Source organism: Centroberyx gerrardi, chromosome 22, assembly GCF_048128805.1.
Source record: "Centroberyx gerrardi isolate f3 chromosome 22, fCenGer3.hap1.cur.20231027, whole genome shotgun sequence".
NCBI classification, from domain to species: domain Eukaryota; kingdom Metazoa; phylum Chordata; class Actinopteri; order Beryciformes; family Berycidae; genus Centroberyx; species Centroberyx gerrardi.
The window spans coordinates 8438562-8461980 of record NC_136018.1 but is presented as its reverse complement, the minus strand read 5'-3'; the positions used below and the strand labels follow the sequence as shown (position 1 = coordinate 8461980).

Below are 23419 nucleotides of genomic sequence, written 5' to 3'. Positions count from 1 at the left end.
TCCAGCTGGACCTTATGACAGGCTATCTGCCAAACAACATCAAGATTTTTGTGGGAAAAGAAGAGTGCATGGGTGTAAAATCTGTTTTTTTTTATTGTACAAATTCCCCAAATCAGTTTCCAACCGTATCCCCCCCACCCCCAATATAACTTGCAATCTTGGCCATTTAATTAATAATCTTATAAAATGAGGATTTGCTAACTTTGTACAAAGCCCTTCTTTTCTTTTAAAAGCTCAGTTGTCTCACTTTTATTATTATGCACATTATAATACTGTCCTGATGAGTCCATACAGGAAACACATGAAAAGAGAAAATCGCTGTGTAAAAAAAAAAAAAAGAAAAAAGAAAAGTGCTTCCTCCTCGCCAAATGAATGATTTTTTCTCGGCCACATTAGATGCTTTTGAATGGGAAATCAAACATGAAGCAGTGCCAGGGTTCTTAGGCAGTCACATTGCCCAAATCTGGTTTTTGTACCCTATTTGGTGGTTTTGTTCACATTTTTTCCACCTCAAATTCAATTCTATACCCAGTAAAAAGTCATCCATCCTGCTCTAATATCCTTTGTTGGCTGATTTGATATGTGAAGAATCATTCTGTATTGGCAAGCAGCCACAGGACCAGGACCAGGACCAGGACCAGCAGTTTCATCACTGTTTAACTCTGGTTTATGCTGCTGTGTCCCTCAGTGACACATTATACAGTCCATTTGCATTTCAGTTCTTTTTTTCTCTGTAGTGATCACAGCAGGGTTATGCAACCGGGCAGAAAGCATGATGGCATTGTTGAGAAAGAGTCTTAGTGTTGCAGAGATCTCTGGTACATGACGGACAGAAGGGAAGTCTTCAAACGAAGCTATAAAACCATGTCCATGATATGAGTCAATTCTTACAGGAACATAAAATAAAATCAACAAAATGCATTGTAAAAGATGAGCAAGGCATTGCAGATAAATCCATGTCTCAAGTCACCCATTTAGAACAGAAAGAATTTGCATTTTAACTAATGAAATGTAATTAAAGTTAAGCTGTGTGGGATTTGCTCTTAAGTACATCGTTGTCAAATGGACTGTGATAACTGCAATCAATCCCCTGGGAGCTTCTTTCAATCAGCCTATTATATTACCTCGCTCCCTAATGTTTTTATGCATACTTTATGAATCCACCGGAGAAAAACATTTATGCAATTTAGAAGCAAATAGTGTGTGAGATCTCCAAGCTAGACCAAATGAAAGCACAATACTTGGGGCTGCTCTTTGTAACAGTATCTTTTTTTTTTTTTTGCGAGCATTAGAAGGTGTTATCACAGCTAATTTCACAGCGATATATTGAGGAAAAAAATCCCACATGTAGCATCTTTAACACAGAACTGAAATGATGCCGCGTTTCCTCCCAATGTGTCCATTACCACAGTCCTCCATTTTGAAAAGCGCTAAATCAAAGAGACTCGGCTTAACAGGCTCTCCTTGTCATATGCCATTTTCATCCTTGGTCCCCAAACCCCCCCCCACACACACACACACAAAAACTGTGATCAGTCTCTTTGTACATGGTGATGAAATCCACATGAAAGCAAAACAGACAAATTCACACAGCTAAGACTCGTAGTACCATAAATGAACGATGAAAAATAGACAAAATGGTGCTGGAAGCAGAACCCCAAATGAAGAACGGGTAAAAGCGAGAAAGTAGTGGTTTGTGCAACTGATCACCCGGCTTCCAGTCGGCTTCCTAGAGCGAATAAATTTCACAGCTCTCGTCCCCTCGCTCCGCCTGCGAGTCCGGGCAGGCTATAGGTTGTCTCCGGGCTGGTACTGTGGCTCTGTGGCGGTGAAGTAGTCCTCCAGGAAGGACTGGATGTACTCGAACGTGGGCCTCTCGTCCGGCTCCTTCTTCCAGCACAGCTTCATCATCTCGTGCAGGGACTCGGGGCAGCCTTGGGGGCAGGGCATCCGGTAGCCCCGCTCCACCTGCTCCAGCACCTCCCGGTTCACCATGCCTGACGGAAGAGACGGGCCAGAGGTAGAGGGCATCACATCGCTGCTGCTGTCAATATATAGTTAGTTTTAACATGGGGGTTACACGGCACTTGACCGCCATGAACACCAGAAATATAAACTCACTGAGATCTGATGCAGCTGGACGAGTTTGTAGCATTCAGATTTTTACTTCCCATTCATTTGAATGAAACCACGAAAATAGACTGAAAACTGACATTTAACACGTTTGTGAACAGATTCAACAACAGATCCCGCTGCTGTGACTGACTGAATAGCTTAGAAGAGAACATAGCAGAGGAATACTGTTTAGGAAAAATACTTTCTGTTAGAGAGACCACATCTACTTTTATTTTTTAAATTTTAAAACTAATTTTAGTGTAAAGCAAGAATAGAAATGCAAAATGATGACAGACCCAGGACTGCTTTATTGTCTTAAAAGCGGGATCAGTTGTTGAATCTGTTCACAAACGTGTTCAATGTAAGTTTTCAGGTTATTTTCATGGTCTCATTCAAATGAATGGGAAGTCAAAATCTGAACGCTACAAACTCATCCAGCTGTAGAGCTGCAAGCTGCTGTTGTCAACTATTAAATTAATCGGCAACTATTTTGATAATCGATTAATCGGTTTGATTAATTTTTTTTTTCTTTACTCCTCTATGACAGTAAACTGAATATCTTTGGGTTGTGGACAAAACAAGACATTTGAGGACGTCATCTTGGGCTTTGGGAAACACTGATCGACATTTTTCACCATTTTCTGACATTTTATAGACCAAACAACTAATCGATTAATCGAGAAAATAATCGACAGATTAATCGACAATGAAAATAATCGTTAGTTGCAGCCCTATCCAGCTGCATCTGATCTTGAGTAGTTTTATATTTTGGTTTTCATGGCGGTCAAGTGCCAAATAACCTCCATGTCAAAACTAAGTGGAATATTGCTTTAAGGCTTACATTTAGTTCAATTGCAGGAACAAATGAAAACAAATACTGAAAAAAGAGAAGAAAAGGAATACAAATAATACGAGCAAGACAAAGAATCCCCATGGGGCTTATGAAAATGTTTTAAAAAAATCAATATGACTATCAACAAAATCACGCTTATCCTAAACAGAGAAGGGCTCGGATCCTAACTATAAGTCCTGACTTTACTGTGTTAAATCGCATCACGTTTCCAGTTCATCCCACTCCCTTCCCACCGCAGCATCACGCAGAAACAGGAGCTGTCTGAAGGTGCTGCAGAGCTGCGGGCGCTTCTCCCCAGGGCAGCATCAGTCTGGCAGATGGTTATAAACAAGAGTGGTGTTCAATCTCCTGATCGGCCCCCACCAGATGGTCTCATCTAATCTCAAGCGTGCGTGTGCGTACGTGTGTGTGTGTGTGTGTGTCTCGGCGTTCACCCTGCAGAGGCATAAACAACCATCGCAGACAGTGTCAGACAGCTTCACTTCATGCTACAACGTTAACAAGCGCGGCAGGTTGACATCCACTGACAGAGTGAAAGCTGTTAACTCGGGCTGTGAATCACCTCCCTCTGACACCGCGCGTTTCTTGTTTGCACGTTTCGCTGAGATCCTGTGTGTGTGTGTGTGTGTGTGTGCGTGCCCGTCATCGCCATCACTTACCTGGGTAGGGCACTCTGCCTTTGGTGACAAGCTCAGTGAGCAGGATGCCAAAGGACCAGACGTCTGACTTGATGGTGAAGCGGCCGTACAGTGCCGCCTCCGGAGCCGTCCATTTAATAGGGAATTTGGCTCCTGTGTAAAAGAGATTGAATGAGTGATTGGGGGGGAGAGGAGAGGAGAGGAGAGGAGAGGAGAGGAGAGGAGAGGAGAGGAGAGGAGAGGAGAGGAGAGGAGAGGAGAGGAGAGGAGTGAAGTACCACTAGGGGGCGTGTGTATCCATTTTGTCTTCGTTTCCAGGAAATCACACTGGCCTTAGTGACACACAGTTACATCACTAACACAAGTTTCTTTTGATTCAGTCATATTTCTTTGGAATCAGGCTCGTATAGGCTTGCCGATACACCTCAGAGAAAAAATCTGACATCTCCAACAATGGAATACCCTAAAAGATTGAGTAGCTCTGGGAAGAAAAAACGGGTTATTAGTATAAAAGACTCCTTCTATGTGGAGGATCTTGTGTTTAAGCAGCAGGCAGGGCTGAGAGACGAATGCTACGAGACAGAGTTTGCAAAGCGCAGCTAATCAGAGGGAACAGGAGCATCTGGTTTCCTCTATTAGCCTAATTCACCATGATAGGAAACGACAGGGAGTCGTCCTAGCAGTGAGGTCACTGTTCCATCCATTTCTGCTTCCCCCGTTTTTCACCCCGACACACCTCGTCTGCCTGTGACTCAGCCTTGGCTCTGTGTGTGTGTGTGTGTGTACCTACCTTGCCTAGCTGTGTACTCGTTGTCCTCTATCAACCTGGCCAGACCGAAGTCGGCGATCTTGCACACCAGGTTGTCGTCCACGAGGATGTTAGCAGCACGCAGGTCCCGGTGGATGTAGTTCATCCTCTCGATGAAAGCCATGCCGTCAGCGATCTGAAAACCGACAGAGACGTTTGACAGCTTCTCCTGACCGTCGCTTGAGTAAATATTTTTTTTTTTAGTTTTTTTCCACTCAGAACATCAAGCCCTCTGTCATGCATAAAGAGTGGAAACTGATGATGAAAGAGACAAAAAGCAAAGCATGACAAATCTGTATCCATCCGCTCTAAGGAAGAGAGGACATACGTTTCCCTGAGGTTGTCATTCTTTTTTTAAAATCAGATGCTTAAAATAGGACTCTAAACATACCGGCACGACTCGCTGACACGAGTATCGGCAGCACTCGCTAAGCAAAAACAAAAGGTACATGCTGCGTATTTACTTGTGGTTCATCTCACCTGTGCAGCCATGTCCACCAGCAAGGGCAGCTTCAGGAATTTACCATCACCCTCTTTGAGGAAGTCAAGCAAACTTCCTATAAAAACAACAACAACCATCAGTAAGACATCATAAATGCAGAAGAGCCATTATATAGGTGCAGTGAAGGCTGCTGTGAGAGCTGCATGCCAATGTGCTGCTATAAGAAATGCTAAATATTTCATTCAAGCACTCAGTCCTTACTATATTGAGTTAAGCAATTGAATTCATTATTAAATGAAGCTTCACTGTGCATTGGTATGTGCTTCACCATGACCTCTAGTGATTTCTGTCTCATTTAGAGTCTATCAGAGTGAGTATTTCTCTCTTAACTGACCCCTGCATGAAGAGTAGAGCCACAGTAGAACACAGCTATAATAAAGCAGACACTCCATTGGATCGAACCCCGCAGTAGATCGACAAACTGACACACACAGGCATGTGTCATCATGGAGTTAACATTCACACACAGGGATACGACTAATTACTAGTAAAACGTTGGGGGAAAAAAAACTGAAACACGCATTGCAGTTGAAAAGATGAAAGCCTGCCACAAAACTGCTGCAGTTTTCAATTAAACATCCCCGCTTCAGGCCTCAAGAAACCACACGGGATTTTCAAGGACCTTCAATCTGTACAGCATATTAATTAAATGTCCATAAAATTTACATTTTCCTTTAAGGAAGTCGCCTGGTGTATTTCCGACATCGCTGCTGTGCGTGATAACCCAAGGCAGCCTGATCGAAGTCTCGCCTGAGAAACTTCAACTAGCGAATAACCAACATCAAAATCTACAGGCTCAAGCCTTAAATTGTTTGGCGTTTTTTTTCCTTTCTTTAAAAATAGATCATCTAACCCCATCAGTGTCGTGTAACAGGAAACAGCTGAGCCCTGTAATCCTCCAGGGCTGGAGGTTCTGGGTAAATTACTTCAATTACTAACAAAATATGAACGTTCACAGCTCATTTAACAGGTTTTTAGGTAACTGCAGGTGTGTGTGTGTGTGTGTGTATGTGTGTGTGTACCTTTGGCCATGTACTCTGTGACGATGTAGATGGGTTCCTCGGACACCACTGCGTACAGCGGCACCAGTTTGTCGTGTCTGAGCTTCTTCATGATCTGAGCCTCCTGGAGGAAGGCTTCCGGAGACATGGTGCCGGGCTTCAGCGTCTTAATGGCTACCTTGGTGGTGCCGTTCCATGTGCCTGCAGAGAGAGAGAGAGAGGGAAAGAGAGAGAGAGAGAGAGAGAGAGGGGGGGGGGGGGGGGGGGAGGAAAGCAGAGAGACAGCAGGAGTAATCAGTGTTGTTAATGGCATGGGAACGATGCAATTTCCTTAATTAGGTCTTGCAATCACTCAGACATGTACTGGCATGCGCACACCCCCGCTAAATATTCCATACACCACAGATCCAGAGTTTGACTGACACGACGCAGTGGCTTGGATTGGGCGAATCTGAGCTCATAGATTAAAAGAGGAACAAACAGATTTGGCTGGAGCTGTCCTCCTGAGTGAAATTATCTCTGGAGATAAAGAAGATACAACAAACAGAGGAAGCAACTGCAGGAAGTGGATAATTCCCCGGCGTGGACAGAAATAGACACCATAAATATAGGTTTTCTACACAATTATGACTCAATACTAAACAAATGTTTCAGTCTATAAGGCATTTACTGTGTGTGTGTGTGTGTGTGTGTGTGTGTGTGTGTATTCCTCTTACCCATCCAGACCTCTCCGAAGCAGCCCTGGCCCAGTTTGAGCTCCAGTCGCAGGGACTCTCTCGGTATTTCCCAGGCGTCCTTGGCGAGACCCTGCGTCTGAGGCTTGACCGTGGGGCAAACCGTGGTCAGCTTGTGGCAAAGCCCGTCTGCGTGCTCTAAGATACAGAGAGAGATAGACAGAGAGAGAGAGAGAGAGGGAGAGAGAGAGAGAGAGAGAGAGAGAGAGAGAGAGAGAGAGAGGGAGAGAGAGAGATATCAAAACACCCAGCAGTGCCACACTCCCTCTCTTGAGTCCCTGTATGAGCAGACTAGGATTCAGCGTTTTTAAAGCCATTCCGTTTCATGCATCATTTCAGTCCATTTGATATGGATGGATTTAGACGCTGTTATGATAACTGTGTTGAAATATGAATGAGAAGAAGTGGTTTTTAACACACCAAACCCTCTCCAGAGTTAGGAAGCAGTGAAGTGGGATCACAGAGATTTAACCCTCCTCCCCCTCAGGCTGGGCAGCGGGGAGAGAGAGAGGGGGGGGGCTTAAAAATGGCAGTCTCTCCATCAATTATTATGAAAATGGAAGGCTATTCATCTCCTTTGGGAACACTCTGCGGCCTGTGGCAGGTAGCACAGACAAACTCCACATGGAGGCACGGGTTGGCAGGTGTGACTAAGGGTAATTTTCAGGGTAATTCCTAGAAGTGTGATGAAAGAGTATGATGAATAATGAATGTGTGTATGTGTATGTATGAGAGAGGGAGAGAAAGAGAGAGGGAGGGAGGGAGAGAGCGAGCGAAAGGCTCTGCATACTACATACCCGTATAGTGTTTGACCAGCTTCTGTAACGTGTCAAACTGCGCCCGTGTGGTGATGTAGTATCCTCCGCTGTCAAGCTTGCGGATCTTGTAGTGTTTCACATTGTCTCCTTTGGCGTTGTCCCAGTCTCGTATGGAGAGGGAGAAAGCACCTAAAGAAGACAAGGGCAATGGTATGGTCTTCTTCCATCTGACCCACAATGTCAAACTCATATACAGTACTTGGGGCAAGATAATAGTGCATGAAGTGGCGATCCTTACCTTTAGTAGTTTCACTTTCTCGCACCAGGAAGGTTCCTCGATGGTTCCCTGGATTCAACAGCAACCTCTCAGCATCTTTGCGTCCCATTTTACCAAAGTACCACCTGTACAAAGACAGGTTGGCATAAAAGAAACCTGTCAAACTCAGAATGACTTGGTGAGTGAGAAGTTGATTGGTGATTGCTGGAAGTCAGAAGCACAGAACTATGTGTGCCTGCTTGGAACATCAAAATCACACGGCCTGTTTTGGCTGATGATGAAGCTTCTAGCAGGACCTGATGCTAGACTGTCAGTACTGGAGCGTGGACTGAAACGCAGCCCACGTGAGACCAAATCATGCTACTGTCGTTAGTCTCCTGCGGCCGTCGCTGTGGAAGGAATAATGCGGTTATGAGAATGGGGGACAAGGCCTTACTCTTCAGCCTGGATGGAGTCAGCAGGGGCCACATAGTTGCTGGGGATGTAGCCTTTCTTCCCTGTGTTGATGGAGCGGGCCTCCCACCAGTCTCCCTCTCTGCAGGGAGACAATGATAGAAGACCAGATGAAGGACTCATTCATTTAACAGTCAACCAAAGCCTGTGACTCACTCAGAGTTTGGCTTTGCACCAATGCATTTATATCATGCAAAGGATCTAGGGATTGATTCCAGGGATGGAAATTTTATTTGCCCAATAGGCCATGGTTAATAATTTACATTTCAGGTTAGTATAACATTATCCTCATTTTAACCAGCATGGGGGCTTCTGGAAACGGTTAGGAGGTAGCAGCCAAATCCTTTAGTTCCATCCCTGATTCCCTTTGAACTCAATTGTTCTGTGTCAGTTTCAAAAGATTTGTAAATTGCATTTAAAATGCAAGGGAGGAATGAATGGCATTGTGGCAATGGGATTGAACAAGACTAATCTAGTTTACATTACAAAGCTACAACCTCAGGCGCCATCTCTGCCGGAGCATTTAGATAAATAAATAAAAGATCTACAGTGCTGTGCAGAAAGCCAGAATCTGGAAACAAGTAGTAATCTAACTCATTCATGAGGGTAGATACACACTGAACAGGTGCAGCTGAGGATTACTGCCCTAAAGACATTTTTTCATCACTGCGCTACTCGCAAGGAAACAGGGCTTCAAGTCTATATCACGTCCCGTAAACTGATAGAGAGACGCTTACGTATTGTTGATGATCTGGAAGCGGTCTCCTTTTTTGAACGAAAGATCATCTGACGTTCTGGCTTCATAGTCATACAAGGCAACAAAGAAGGTAACACCACCTGAAAACACCAAAGCACATGCATACACACACACATAAATAAATACCCGGTGACGTTGTGAAAGTGAGTACTATCAACACATAACTGCATCAACAGAAATGACAATGATGCAGGTGCAGGGCACTGAAATGACATCCTGTACAAAGGGCTAACAGGCAGCAGCAGCAGGTTTGTTTTTGTGAAAGCTGAAAGGCTGCTTAGGATAAATCTGTTACCCAGGTCTGAGAGCTCCTATTGATTTTCTTTGGCTTGTAATTCTATTGTATGGATGGAAATATGATCGTAGCTCGGCTGCACAGTGACAGTGACAGTCGGACACGACGCAGGTCTGAAACACCGGCTGCAGTGGACGTTAAAGGGAAAGCCAGTATATCATGCCAGCTGCTAATTGGAATATTGCCCTTGGTTGTCTTAATGGAGATCTCATCAAGCCAGCTTAATTATTTAACAAGATATTGGCACGGGGGGAATGCTTACATCAGCTCAAAGGAAACATCATAACAAGACATGAGTTATGGTGTCGGTCAACTCGTCGTTCTGTCCCAGTCCAATATACTGTAAAACATTCTGCTTACTGGGCAGGTGCAGCTGGCAAATGTGGCACAGCTCACAGAAGAGATCACATTCATATACCCACCACTGAGAACAATGCTGTCAGCAATAATCCCATTATCTCCTGCAGAAACCAAATAGCATGCCAGCGCCACCCTTCACCCCCCACTCTGAGACCAGATAATCCAACAGGGAGGAGGATTACAAGCTAAATCCCACCTAAACAGGAGGGTTCAATCTCATCTCTCTGCTCTTAGGATCGTTATAAGCTGCTCAGACACATTAAGAGTGATCACCGCTGATAACAGGACCTGCTGTAAATCTAACAGGGAAAAGCTAGTGAAAAAAATGGCCTTGGCATTAGCTACAGTACAATATTGACATGTCAGATGAGCATAATGACCAAATTAAGCTCAAGTATCAAGTTTGGCTTAGGATATTAAGAGGACAAAGCTCTCCCTGTTGCTCAGCAGGGTGATCATATCTTACAATAACACTCTACCAAAGGTTCAAAGTAACTAAGTACATTTACTCTAGTACTGCCCTTCAGTATAAGAGAGACTTTATACTTTTACTCCACTACATTTCAGAGGGAAATATTGTACTTTTTACGCCACTACATTTATCTGATGGCTGTAGTTACTAGTTACTTTGCAGAATAAGGCATGACCTGCAAAACATACAATAACCTCATAAAATATGTTGCATTATTAAGAGTTTAAACTATCCAACAGTATATGGAGTAGTTAGAAATACACATTAAAATACTTCTTACAGGTTAATGCATCAATAATTTAACACTCTGAAAGGGGCCATTCTTCAGAAGTACTTTACTTCTGTTACATTTGAATGCAGGCTACTTTTAATGAAGTATTTTTCCATTATGATATTGCTGCCATTACTTAAGTAAAGGATCTGAGTATTTTTCCACCACTGCACACTGCAACACACATTGCTTACCTGAGACGACGCCAGAGAACGAGTTGGGAACAGAAGCAGAATAGGAGGACGACGCTCCTCCGAAGGGGGTCATGACGGAGGAGCCGCCGAAGGGGGTGAGGGTGTGGTTGAAGCTCGCGGCCCCGGCCCCCGCCCCGGCCCCTGCCCCGGCCCCGGCGCCGGACGAGGACGAGGGAGACTGATTCTGCTGGAGCTGGGTGGGATCCGGCCCGTAGTGGCCTACGTGAGGAGTGGCGGCGGCGGTGGCGGGGTCTGAAGCCGGGGAGTTCTCCGGCCGATACTTCATCGTAGGGCCTTTGTCCTCTTTACTCTTAATGCAGCCCATAGTCTCGCCTGGAGAGAGACAAACTCATCAGTTTAATGCTGGGAGAATGGAGAGCCTATACAAAGACAGCATGCAATTCATCACTTGCCAAGGTAATACATAAAGAAAAGTGAAGGTCCAAGAGAGGTTAAGGATTAACGATCGCAACATATGGCCCGTAGGCTGAAACATGCTGCATGAAATGAAAATGTAATAACCCGATATTGTCGTGTGAATCATTTTGTTGTTGTCGCAAAGGCTAAGACTATAAGCCATGTGGTAACTGGGACATAGGGGCAAACGCTAAATCCGATTTAAATCACTCACGTCTCAAACATGGCTATGTATTTTCAATTGTGCATACATGTTTGGCGGGTGACGAGTGTAAAAAGGAGGGATAAATAGCGGCGATTATGATTCTTTTGTTGCGGCCTGTAATATGTCATTGCATTCCATAAAGAGATCATGCAATGTTTACAAACATTATGAATAAACAAATAAAAGCCGTTCCGAAGCAATGCTGCCTCGACATAGAGAGAGTTAAGAAACGCTGCCATAAAGAAACATGTTTCCAGTATCAACGCTGCAAGCTACATTTCTGCCTTGTCGTGTCTCAAACCCAACAGCTGTAACACACAGACCACAATGTATATTATTTAACCAGTGTGTCCTTTTGGGGCCCTCCGTCTCACCATGCCAGAAGCATTAAAAGTCGGTGCCTCCATACGCATGGTTGTCATTCCTCCCTCTAACGCAATTGGCCAGTATAACATTGAGGCATTCCTTTGTGAAGCGAAGGCCGAGAAAATATGGAGACGATCAGACACGCTGGTACAGAAGACAAGGAGATCAGAATTGTTTTAATCACCAAGAACGGCTGCACAAAGGCTTTGACTTGGTTAATTGGTGCTGACACATTACAGGACAGTAAAACAATACAGGATTGACACACTCGCCGCAGGCTGAAATGAAATAGGACCTCGATTTCCGGGCAGACAAGATGTACGGTATGAAAATAGACTACACATAAACACAGAAGTATACATTCAAAGCCAAGGAACTGTTCTGCAGCACTGGCATAGTTGGTGACAGTAGTGAAGTGTCAATCATGAGCCGGTTCAACAGAGGAGGGCCAACTTGAAAATGCAGTGAGGCAGTGGCAGCAGAAAACAAAGTGACAAGGATCTGCTGCTGCAGTAATGTATCTTTCACTGATCTTGGAATAGCAGCCTTGATCTGAGGAGGTTGGAGGGATTTTTCCTCATCAGAGGGAGGGGCGTAATACAGAGTTCATCGAGTTCTCCAGCTGAACTGCCAAGGAAACCAACAAAACGGGGACAAACCGCAGAAACCTTCCAAGGATTCAGAGCACTTTGCTCAAATAAAACTGTACAACTGGTTAAATTGCAGGTTACGGCTCGTGCTGCACGTTGGTTGTCCTCTGTGAAACTATTTTATAAGTGGTCAGTCATTGGAGGCATGTCAAAATGAAACACAGATCTTCAAATCGCTTCAAAGGAATACGTCAATAAATCTAATCTCAGATGTTAGATCTACGGCCAATATGTTCAGAATGTTGTCATGGAAAAAAACTGCCTTTCACATTCTGAGCCAACCTCCCCTTTAACTCGAGACAAAAACGGTCTCGTGGAAAGCAGAGTGCTTCGCTCAGTGGCTCGGTCGACTGTGGTGGGCGTGCATTTCATCATCAGGATGAAGAGTGCCTGGATCGTTGGGTCAGCAATGAACTTACCACTCTATAAAAATACTGGCCAATGTCCCAGGAATATCTGCTTTTAAAGGTTTTGTTCCAAGATGATATAACCACCATTTGACAAAAGTGACACCTACACTTCCAGAATAATTCATGGCACAAAATTAACAGAAATTATGGTATTTTTTAAAGGACATTAGGCGGCTGAAGTCCTTGGTTGTCCTTGGTTGACAAAATGAAAATATTAGACTACAGACTGGGTCATTTATATTTATACTGTCCAAGAAACTTCAGGTACTGATTTCTTTTTTACCAATATGGATATATAGCATTTTGAAATATCTTTTCAACTATAAATACAATCAATTATACTGTTGCTATCGGGTGGAAACCTTGTATCTCCAGGAGCTAAACTAAAAACAGCCTTGTCTCTAGCTTGATGACAATGCATCTTTGGCATTACCCAATGGGTTTTGAAAGGGCAAAAAATGGAATGAAGCTCATTGTTTATGGTTAAGATAGCTGATCTCTCCAAAAGAATAGCCCAAGGCACACTTCTTTGTTGAAAAGGTTAAAAAGTCTTTAATATATGGGCTCAGTGTTTCAACTATACAGTCTTCATCAGGGCAGGTTTTGAAAGGGTTTAATAAATCCAAGAGGTTGGATAATTTTCTCAACCTACAGAGGACCATGTATTCCTTAAATCGAAGTGAAAATATGAAAATCACCAACAACAATATGCTATATTTTTTTTCTATAAATGCATAAAATCAGTGTATTCTTTCATAATGCTTATATAGAGCTTATATGTGTATCAAGCAGCAGCAGACAGGGTGTGTACACACACCTGTTCCCTGCTCATATTTGAATGAAAAGAAAGCAGAGGGAAACATGATAGCATGATCCACCACCTCCACTAATAGCTGAAGTGACACTGCACTACGCTGCATAGCTGAAGTGGATTTTTCTGGAGCAACGTTATCAATACTACATTCCCAATGGCAGATCATTGCTCTTTATGCACATGAAACACAATATCTAGGTCTCCCTCTCATGATTCCCTCCAAATCCAGAGCGATAAGCAGAGCACAATACCGCTGCATGGCAGAGGCACACGGAAAACATTTCCTCTGGCAGTTCAGATGACATTAGCGGTGGTGGCTGTGCATGCATGAGCAAAATGATTTAGATCTATCTATAGATAGAGAGGCAGCATGTTGGCCGAGTGAGAGGGGGCAAGCAGGCAGTGCCAGCTCGACCAACTACTAGGAGGATTATGAGGGTGGAGGATTTACCCCAGCTGAGAGGATAATAACACAAAACAAACAAATGACAACCAGGGCCTAGAGATGCCCTGATGTGAAGACCCCTCTTCTGTAGCTACACCTAGACCTGATGGCCTGTACGACTGAATATTACTGGTAATTTTCTTGTTTTATCACAGTAAAAGATGTAGAGGGATGCAGGGAAGGGGAGACCTGATAGACAGAGGCACATATATCAGACTGAGAGCTGAAAGCATATATTTAGGACAAAGACCCTTTCTTCTTCCTTCCATTTACTCTCATCTATAATCAATAGGAGCCACGCGCATGTTGAATAACACAAACAGTATGGCCTGTTTCAGTGCGGAGAGGCGTCTCTGCTGGAGTGCTCTTAAGAGACTCTTGGCTGTGATGATATGATGCAGGGTGGCTTTGCCTGGAGGCTCTGATCAGCTCAGCTAACCCTCTATCAGCGCCACCTCAGTTAAACCAGCCAGCCATCACATAATAACACTTTGGCTGCACATAGTACTGCAACACCAAGGACAGAATCCAGCGGCGTTGGATGAGGTGAGACACCAGCAAAGGAAATGGACTAAAATAACGAGACGTGGGTGGTACTCATAACGAAAGGTGCACTCTCTTTTGAGAAAGTGAAATCCACAAGGCCAGGGAACATTTCCCGTCTCATATTATATCAAACAAACATCCCACAGTGCAAAACAGCGAGGGCAGACTTGGCTGTCTCGGATAATAAATGTCAGTCCTCGCTGTCTTTGATGTTCAAGTCTATGAGAAACTGACAAATTCAACGCTAAGACTATTCATGATCAGCAGAGCCATAAAACACAAGGACAAGCTGTTAGTATGTTCGCCGACTTGCTGCTAATTATAGTACCATATTATAATTGCTGACAACATCCCACTGCCCCCAGGATGATAACATGACCTACAATAGCATACAGCATGAAAACATGAAAGGACTCCCAGTTGCCTCACTCACTGTGCTACACTATGAAGAGCCACAGAGAAACAATGAGGAAGGTGAGGAGTTTAAACGGGAAAAGTTCACATTTCATCACACACACACACACACACACACACACAGCTCTTTCCTCGATCTGATTTGAAAGGAGTGGTGCTGTTGTCTTATCAGGCAGAAACCAAGACAAGCTACTCCGTTCTGTCAGATGCAGACATATGCCATTCCAAAACTAGGTCAAAGTTAGCTCGACTTTTCTCTCAGCCTGAATCAAAGCATTGTGATCTGGGACAGCAAATTTAAGGAGTAGCTCAAGACACAGACGGCTTAAAATACTATCCTAAGTGCAGCAAAAGGTGGGGAAGAAGTCCCACTCTTTGGCCCACTTTAGTGTGAAATATACTGACGTATTAAAACAAAGATGTGTGTATTCTTTTTGCTGGTATGTGTGAGCTTTCTTCATGCCAAAGCAGCCCATAAGACAGGAGCATGTCTCCTTTTCTTTAGTGTGAGTCAGCTTGATGTACAGAAAGTACAAGAAAATCTAAATAAAGACATGAGGTGACCAAGCATTTGAAATCAGGGCAGCAAAAGTTTGAATGACTTGCCAGATTTTTCCCTGTTAGTTGTGTTCCTTTTATTTTTTAGCACTTTATGACTTTGTTTACAAATGTTTTGCATTATCCTTGTAATTACAATCTCTCTCTTGATGGTTTTGAGTGCCATGGACTAGATACCATCTTTTTTCTGAAGGCTAAACACGACCACAGAGCTGGTTGTTTCTCAGCAGCTGGTTGCCTTGCTCAGGAACACTTTGGGCGAGGATGATCACTGTCAGCATTGGGGTTTGAACCAGCAACCTTTTGCTTGTCTCAAAGGAAGGCATGACAGAGTCTAGAGCAAGGCACTTTGAGGACATGAATATATTTGATATGATACTCTGAGTGAATGGGCAATATTCAAAAACTAGTCCATCGAAGGCTTCAACATAGTCAATACAGATTTCTTCCTATACAAAATACCCCAAAAGTATTATAGCACAGACTGAACAAAAAGTGACCAAACTACACTATACATATTTGTTGAAGTCTGAGCAGGCTGCAGATGTTCCCCTGAGGGACCTAGTTTTCCATGGACATCTGAGGTTCCTTATGACCCTTGACCCTTGACCCCTGACCTCCTGTCCCTGCATGTTTTCACCTAGAACTGTGTCTTAAATCAATACAGATAAGATTCAAAAGGAGAACGTCAAGCGTGTTTCATCAGGGCAGAGAGACAAGAACAAGAACTGCTTTATACGTTGTAAACAAGTTTAAGTCTCTTTATGTTTCATTTTCATTTCAGTCAACTTTACTCTAGTTACGGATTAATCCGTAGGCCTATGACAGTTTTAACTGTAGAGGATTGGAAAGAGCCGCACTCACTAAACCCACAACGGACCGCAGTAAATCAGCTTCCACCATCAGCTCTGGGAGAAAAAATATTTAATACAGTAGTTGTGCATTTTACATAACAGAACACTCTTTTGGGGTTTCACACATAAACCTTATCTAAAAAGAAATGTCTTATATGAATAGATGTAATCCATGTCTATCAAACTGGCCCTATGGCTTCTAAAGCAATGAAATCCAAACTTTACATATTCGGCTGTTATCATGAGGGTGATAACTCAATACTAAGCTGCTCTCTTATCAATGAACAGTTTCCTTCCCCCGCTCCGACCACAGTGTGAGAATTCCACACCGGCTTCACAAAATGCTGATAGCAGCGAGGAGAGCTTTTTCTCTCTCTCACACTCAAACATGACAGCTAGGATGGCGGAGAAGTTCTTTTCGACTGTCTTTTTCTGATTTCGTACCATGACTGACACGAGGGCCCATACAGATAGACGGTTTAGAAAGTGTCTGATTGTTTGAGCGTGGTGTTATCCGTGTCTGCGGCGCGTGGAAGCAAGACTCCGGTGTCAGAAATAAGACAGATAGCCGGGGCCTAGACTTGCTTCCACCCGGCACTGTGCTGTACCACAGCCCACCTGCTGTGGCTTTCGCTGTGAGGAATGCGGGCGGATCAACCGTGGAAAATACTCGCACACACACATACACCCACACGACATTAACACACTTAGACACACACCCACTTTCAGAAGCAGAGAACCAACCTAAATGACATACATGCCTGTGTTGTCTTCCTTCCAAATCATAAAATAATGGAGCAGTTGCGAAAAAGCCAAAGGAGTGAGGAGAGAAATAACATACTTTAGGTGATACTGATGGAGGCAAATGGGTGAACTTACAGTATAAGATGTGACAGGTAACTGATGATGGTTTGACTCAAAAAGTACATTTCTGGACAAAAGTAGGACTGTGAATTATCCAATCCAGAACTTCCAAAATCCCCAAAAAGTAAAAATAATGTGTAGGAATTCCCTTGTTAATACAAGTATTTAAAAGCATATATAATTAGACTGTAAAGTGTGTTTCAGAAAGCGTGCATGTATGTTTCATGTTTGTGTTCACATGTTTCACGTTTTCAGTACACTGTAGCCCGATACTGAAACGTATTTCGGTCCTCTTAGCGTTCCACTTGTTCGAACAGCCTCCTCCTCCCCGGGGGTTTAGATTAGCTCGAGTCTACTGCAGTTGACATTTGGCTGGATGACAGACAGGCAGGAAGGCAGGCGGGCCGGCGAGGGAGAGGCACTGTGTGATGGGGAGTTCCTCCGTCGGTCTGAGCGGAGCCCTGCCCTCCGTCTGGTTGGACAGCTGTTAGCAGCTGACACCGTGGCTGCAGACAGGGAGGGTCTTGGGAGGCTTTACTGGGCTTCAAATCTCCAACAGATGCTGCCTGCCACCTTCCACCGCATTCCTCCGATGCCAAGGGTTAAAACCGGGGCTGGGAAAATGCAGTTATCATACGACGATACAGATGTAAAGCCTCCGAGAGCGTGGAGAGGAACAGTCACTAACTGGTGCATCACGGGGTTTTTACTGTATTTAGGGGTAACGTTCATTTGTAAACAAGCTCACGGTGATGTGTTCCTGATGCTTACATGGGTTTCAGTGAGGTAAGAGGTGCTAAACAGGGTTCCTACAGGCCTTGGAAAGTTTGTGGATTTGAGAAATATTAAATACGGTCATAAAAGTTATTGAAAATGAATGGATGGCCTTGAAAGTACTCGATTTTCTCAATTAAAATATAAATCCTCAGTTCTCTGCAGCTCTCTCTGTCCTAGGAGGAAAATATATGTGTTGATATAGTGGCAGTTTACAAACGAATGATTTCACTATGATTTCTTGACTTGACAAGATCATGAGAAAAGATGAGATCTCTGTATGAGATGTCTGATTTTGACTAACGTCTTGTCCCAAAACACGCCAATTTCGAGTCCTCGAATTTCACCAAACAAGACACTGAGAGTCGATGAAAAGCCTTTGAATTTCATGTCCAGAATGCTGCTGGGTAAACTGACGACAAGCTGCCTCCAGCTGGCACCGCCATGCAGGCTGCCCATGTCTCTAGTCATCGGCACTACAATTATTATACTGCCAGAAAACAGACATCACACCTTTTCTAGAATAACAGGTCTTCTGGGAATACCTGAACACACGCAACTGAGTTTTGGGTAAGCAGGTGCTATTTTGGGAATCAGTGTCCACAATCATCCTTTTGTCAGCAGGAAGCAAGACCGGCTGTTTGAGCTGTCAACATCCCCTTGGCTGCTAGTGATACTGCGACTGTAAAACCCGTCCCATACTGAAGACCTGGACTCTTTTCTCTATATCTGAAAATCCAATAGGACTCTACAAATCTGACAGGAGTGGTTCAAAAATACAATACATTTCATCTGGATTCTTCAAAGACTTTCTGAATTCCTGAAAGAGTTAATGACCAAGAGGTTTGAGTTTTAACATCAGTGCCTAACTGTGTAATTAATATGTTTAACCCATTTCAAGTCGGCAAGCTGACCGAGACAACAGTCTAATTTACAGCAACAGCATGAAGGATAGTTGGAGGGTAGGGTGGATTATACAGCTACTGGATCTACACTCACAATTCAAAAATAAAACGAGTACAACCACAGTTTTGTAGAGCTGCTTCACCGGTTTGGTGCCTTGCTCAAAGTGACTTGGGTGGCAGTTGGTGAGGAAGAGGACAGTGCTTCTCCTCAACTTCTGAGGATTTGACCTGTCAATGATCCAGCCACAAATGCGCACAAGTGCAGAGCTGGAGAGGATAAACCGTATCCTTTACATGGCTGGTTCTCAAGTGTGACAAAGTGTGACAGTCGGTTTACTATTAGGGGGGTCAGCAGGACAGGATCACAGCAACGTCTCCTTCCCTATAGTCCCTGCCCTCAATAGAAGTGGAACTCAAAACATAATAAACACCATATGATAGGGAAAAAGGCAGGAATGGTGATTCAGCTGTTCTGCCTTCATCTCTTAATGCATTCAGTGAGGAAAGAGTCACCAAAAAAAGGGGCCTGAACCCCATCGTCATCCTGATACTGATCCACATGCATTCGACATCCTTAGTCAACGATTTCACAACCACCATAATGTCTGGCACAGATATTTGAAAAGATGAGGTGGCACTTTTTTGATTCTGATCATGTCTGGGTCTGGTCTGAATCATCAGGACACAATGATTAAAACCATAAGTGGGCAGCAGTCCTCTCTCCCTTGAATGGCAAAAATAGATGAAAACTGCTGAGCAATCTTTTGTATTAAGTCATCTAAATCAAATATTAGTGTGATGTACGTGCATAAAATAGACGTCCATCAGCTGAAAACCAGTGAGCTGACAGTTTATCTACATATTCATCAATTTATTGTTTAAGTTGAACTTTTAATACTCTTCTTCACAAACAATATCCCTTCAATAACAAACTGTAAAGACTTGAAATCGTTGTGTTTATCAAGACCAAGGCAACCAGCTGAAGTGAACTGATTAATATTTAATCAGTGTCATTCCTATAGTATCCATATAGGAACATATTATAGCAGCCGGTGGTACTCAATGGTGAGTTAAGGTGACTATTGATCCTGTCGTACTTCATAATATATATATTTAGGCTATAATCTTCTATATGGTTTCACTATAATATTCCTATGGGGACTTGCAGCACAGGGTGTACTACTGTGATAAACAGTCTACAAATTATCATAGGAATACTATAGTTCTTATTGATGGGGAAATCGCCGTATGGTTTAATAAACAGTTAAAAACAACAGCCGACAGACAGTATTTTAGGATTATTATAAGACAGCCTTATTCCTTTGTTGATGACAGAAGGTCAGCGAGGCGAACAGCAGCGTTTCGGCCCATCCTTATCTGCTACAGCCTATCCGTCTGCTCTCACAAAGCCTCATTTTATTATAATTTTTTTTTACCTTTAGGAAATCCACGTCCTTCTCGGTTGTTTTCTCCCCCCCCAAATCAGATTCGTCCGGCGGAAAAACGAGTTTATTCCAAGCCCGACCGAGCCGCCTTCATCCTCACTTCATCCATCCAGCAGAGCAACTATGGTCAGATTTTCTATTGAAGTTAAATCAAAGCAGCACAAGTGTTACAGTCATTAAATAACAGGATGGCGGAGGCAGTGCGGGCGACCGTCATTATCATGGTCGACGAGTCAGTCGGGATGAATCCAGCAGCGGCATGATGGGGATGAAAAAACAGAAGTGAGACCCCAAAGTATCCCAGTTCTTTGTAGCCGATACTTCCTACTACTAAACTTGCATCAACCCCCACACAACAACATGGCCGACCTGCCTGTGGGATTGAAGCCTGCACAGCTGGAGACAGAGACGGATCCCTCCTGCACAGCTGCTCTGGGAACAGCGGGGAGGAAACACAATTACTGAACAGGCACTGACTGAAAACTGAAAAATGTTAAGAGCTAATGTGAAACCTGAAGGCGAGCGAGCCGCCAGAGTGGAGTAGAGGATGCATGGTTTATTTAAAAAGGGGGACTCGAGCGTCCTCATTTTTACAAGCCGAAAATAATAGCTCTCTGGCGCCATCTGCTGGCTGTATCAGGCTACTGGATGATGGCTGCACATGAAAACTATGCTGATTTATTTTCAAGAGTAGTCTACATCTGCACTTCAGTGAATTATGAGATATATAGCATTACTATATTAATCCTATAATAAATTATACGGGTATCCAATACAAATATCACTGCAAACCTATACGTCCCTATAGAAATATCATATAATATTACAGTGATATTAGGAGATAATAAGCATACAATAAGTGTAATAAGGTCACTATGAACTCACTATTGAGTACCACACATTATAAGCCCCTATAGTAATATTATAGGATTATTATAGGCTAGTGATTTATTTTTATTTTTATTTTTTTGCTTGGGCTACATTGGCTAATATTCAGAAGTAGTTATATTTAGTATAGGCCTACTTTGGGTGGAGTAGTGATTAGAGAAACCCAGGTTCAAGCTGTCTCAGCAGCAAGCATCCACCCTGCTGAAGTGTGTTTGAGCAAAACACAGAATCCCTACCAGCTGAAGAGAAGTTGTTCTGTAGCTGAACCTGACCCCTGACCTTTCGAGGGGGACAAGGAATTGTAGTGCTTTTATCAACCAGAAAATGTGCTAAATATTTAAAAACTAGCATGTTTACTGTCATAGTGTCCAAAAAGCCAGATTCCTAGTCCTTTTAATAAAAATCAAATATTGGCCAATCAGTGTATCCCCCATTAATATGATGATGGTGAAGGTATGGTTTTACTCAACAGCTCCAGTGGTGATAGTCTGTCAAACTTGAAATGAGACTTGCCTCACCCTACCTTAGTGAATCAGTACTAAATCATGTCTTTTTTTTTTATTGTAAACATAGTTATATGGCTTCTATGTAGTAAATAGCATTAATCCTTTCAAAAATTTTTGAATCAAACTGAATTTTGAATCAGGCTGAAACTCTTAGGCCACACCTCCATCAGTGATGTCAAGGCAGGTATTTCACCTTTGGCAGTGTCAAATGCTTTGCATCAGAAAATGGTTACCACCCCCAAGTAGAGATGGGTGATCCATTATCACAGACACAACTCCTATTCACTCTCACTCCCCACAACACTTTTTAGCATCTCGGTCACTCTGGATGTGACGCTCTTCTCTGTTGCAGCCCCACTGTGATTTAGGCTGATAAGACAATGTATTTTTAGATAAGAATTGTGCCTAGTTCAGCTTTAAAGATATTGAATATTGGTACAAAATATTGGCTAAAATATTGCCAGCTTCAATCCAACAATATTGGTATTGGTATCAGCCTTCAAAAATCCATATCAGTTTAATCCCAATGTGAAATCTTTTTTAGGGTCAATTTTCCCTTTAGTTTTAGATGTAAAGGATGACAAATATCATATTTTGCTCAAGTAGAAGTATTGTTGTTCAAAAACAGATTAAATCAGATTAGGATTATGTTTTATACTTAATCCAAGTAAAAGTGTATGTGTGTGAGTGTGAGTGTGAGTGTGCTGGAGGGGTTGAGAGGAAAATACCACTCATGATGACAATGCAAAATATTCAAGTCAATCATAAGATAATTGTTTTATTTGGAAGAGGTGAAGAACCAGTATGTGTGTGTTTTGAAGGATTGACTCCTATTTTCATTTTTTTTTAAATTTTATTTTCAGACAAAAGACGAGTGAGTACCATCAATGTACCATCATTCTCAACTTTACTTTTCCTTTTCTTAATTAATACCAGTTTTATTGATATAAAAAAAATGAAATGAAACTTTAATGATCCCTGTGGGCAAATTGGGTCAAGAAAAAAAAAATTTAACTTGCATGAACAACATTGGAACATATTAGGTACAGTATGTGATTACGTAAGTACAGATGGGCGTGCAAAGTAACATCAGTATAACGTACTGAGACAAAGAGAAGAATTAATGCAGAATATGTACGTTATGAAAATATACCAAAAATATGGCATATATTCAGTAAGGGAGGGAGGGAGAAAATAACTGTTGGTGCAAGAGTTGTTCAGTAAAAAAAAGTTCTTACTGTAAATAGCTGCTGTACTTTGAAATAAAAATAATCAAGATGCTCAGAATTCCCACACAAAACTACAGTAATTTTCCATTTTTATATTGTTGTGACTGTTTTAGTGCGTCATTATCAGAGCAAGGTTTGGGCATGGAGTGAAAGACTCTCCCACTGCATTACTGATTACACCAACAGTTATTTTCTCCCTCCCTCCCTTACTGAATATTTAATATTTTTGCTATATTTTCATAATGTACATATTCTGCATTAATGATGGTACATTGATGGTACATTGATGGTACTCTTTTGTCTGAAAATAAAATTTAAAAAAAAAAATGAAAATAGGAGTCAATCCTTCAAAACACACACATACTGGTTCTTCACCTCTTCCAAATAAAACTATTATCTTATGATTGACTTGAATATTTTGCATTGTCATCATGAGTGGTATTTTCCTCTCAACCTCTCCAGCACACTCACACACACTCACACACACACACACACACTACACACACATACTCTACCTATGACTTAAACACCAATAAAGTCATTTAAAAGCCAAGTGCTGTCAACACTACTGGTTGTTATAAAAGTTAATACTTGAGTCATGAGACTGTAACCTCAATAAAACCATTTAAAGGCTACATGTC

The 23419-nt window shown here is 42.7% G+C and overlaps 1 protein-coding gene across 1 annotated transcript; it reads right to left on the bottom strand.

Annotated features, from left to right (window-relative positions):
• Positions 1–234: 234 nt before the first annotated feature.
• LOC139921778 (tyrosine-protein kinase Yes) lies at positions 235–20468 on the bottom strand. The gene is made up of 12 exons (XM_071912117.2): positions 20147–20468; positions 10489–10821; positions 8877–8976; positions 8123–8221; positions 7708–7811; positions 7449–7598; positions 6634–6789; positions 5939–6118; positions 4895–4971; positions 4397–4550; positions 3628–3759; positions 235–1997 (listed from the first exon to the last, which is right to left on the bottom strand). The coding sequence occupies exons 2-12, from the start codon at positions 10811–10813 to the stop codon at positions 1789–1791; spliced, it is 1686 nt and encodes a 561-aa protein (XP_071768218.1). The 5' UTR covers positions 10814–10821; positions 20147–20468; the 3' UTR covers positions 235–1788.
• Positions 20469–23419: the final 2951 nt, after the last annotated feature.

Bases quoted from the DNA above. Each gene is read 5' to 3' on its own strand.
- LOC139921778 (XM_071912117.2), bottom strand. From the start codon at position 10,813: ATGGGCTGCATTAAGAGTAAAGAGGACAAAGGCCCTACGATGAAGTAT. The intron at 7,599-7,707 runs GTAAGGATCGCC...TGTCTTCTTTAG, and splicing joins AGAAAGTGAAACTACTAAAG to GTGCTTTCTCCCTCTCCATA. The intron at 4,551-4,894 runs GTGAGATGAACC...GTCGGTTTTCAG, and splicing joins TGGTGGACATGGCTGCACAG to ATCGCTGACGGCATGGCTTT.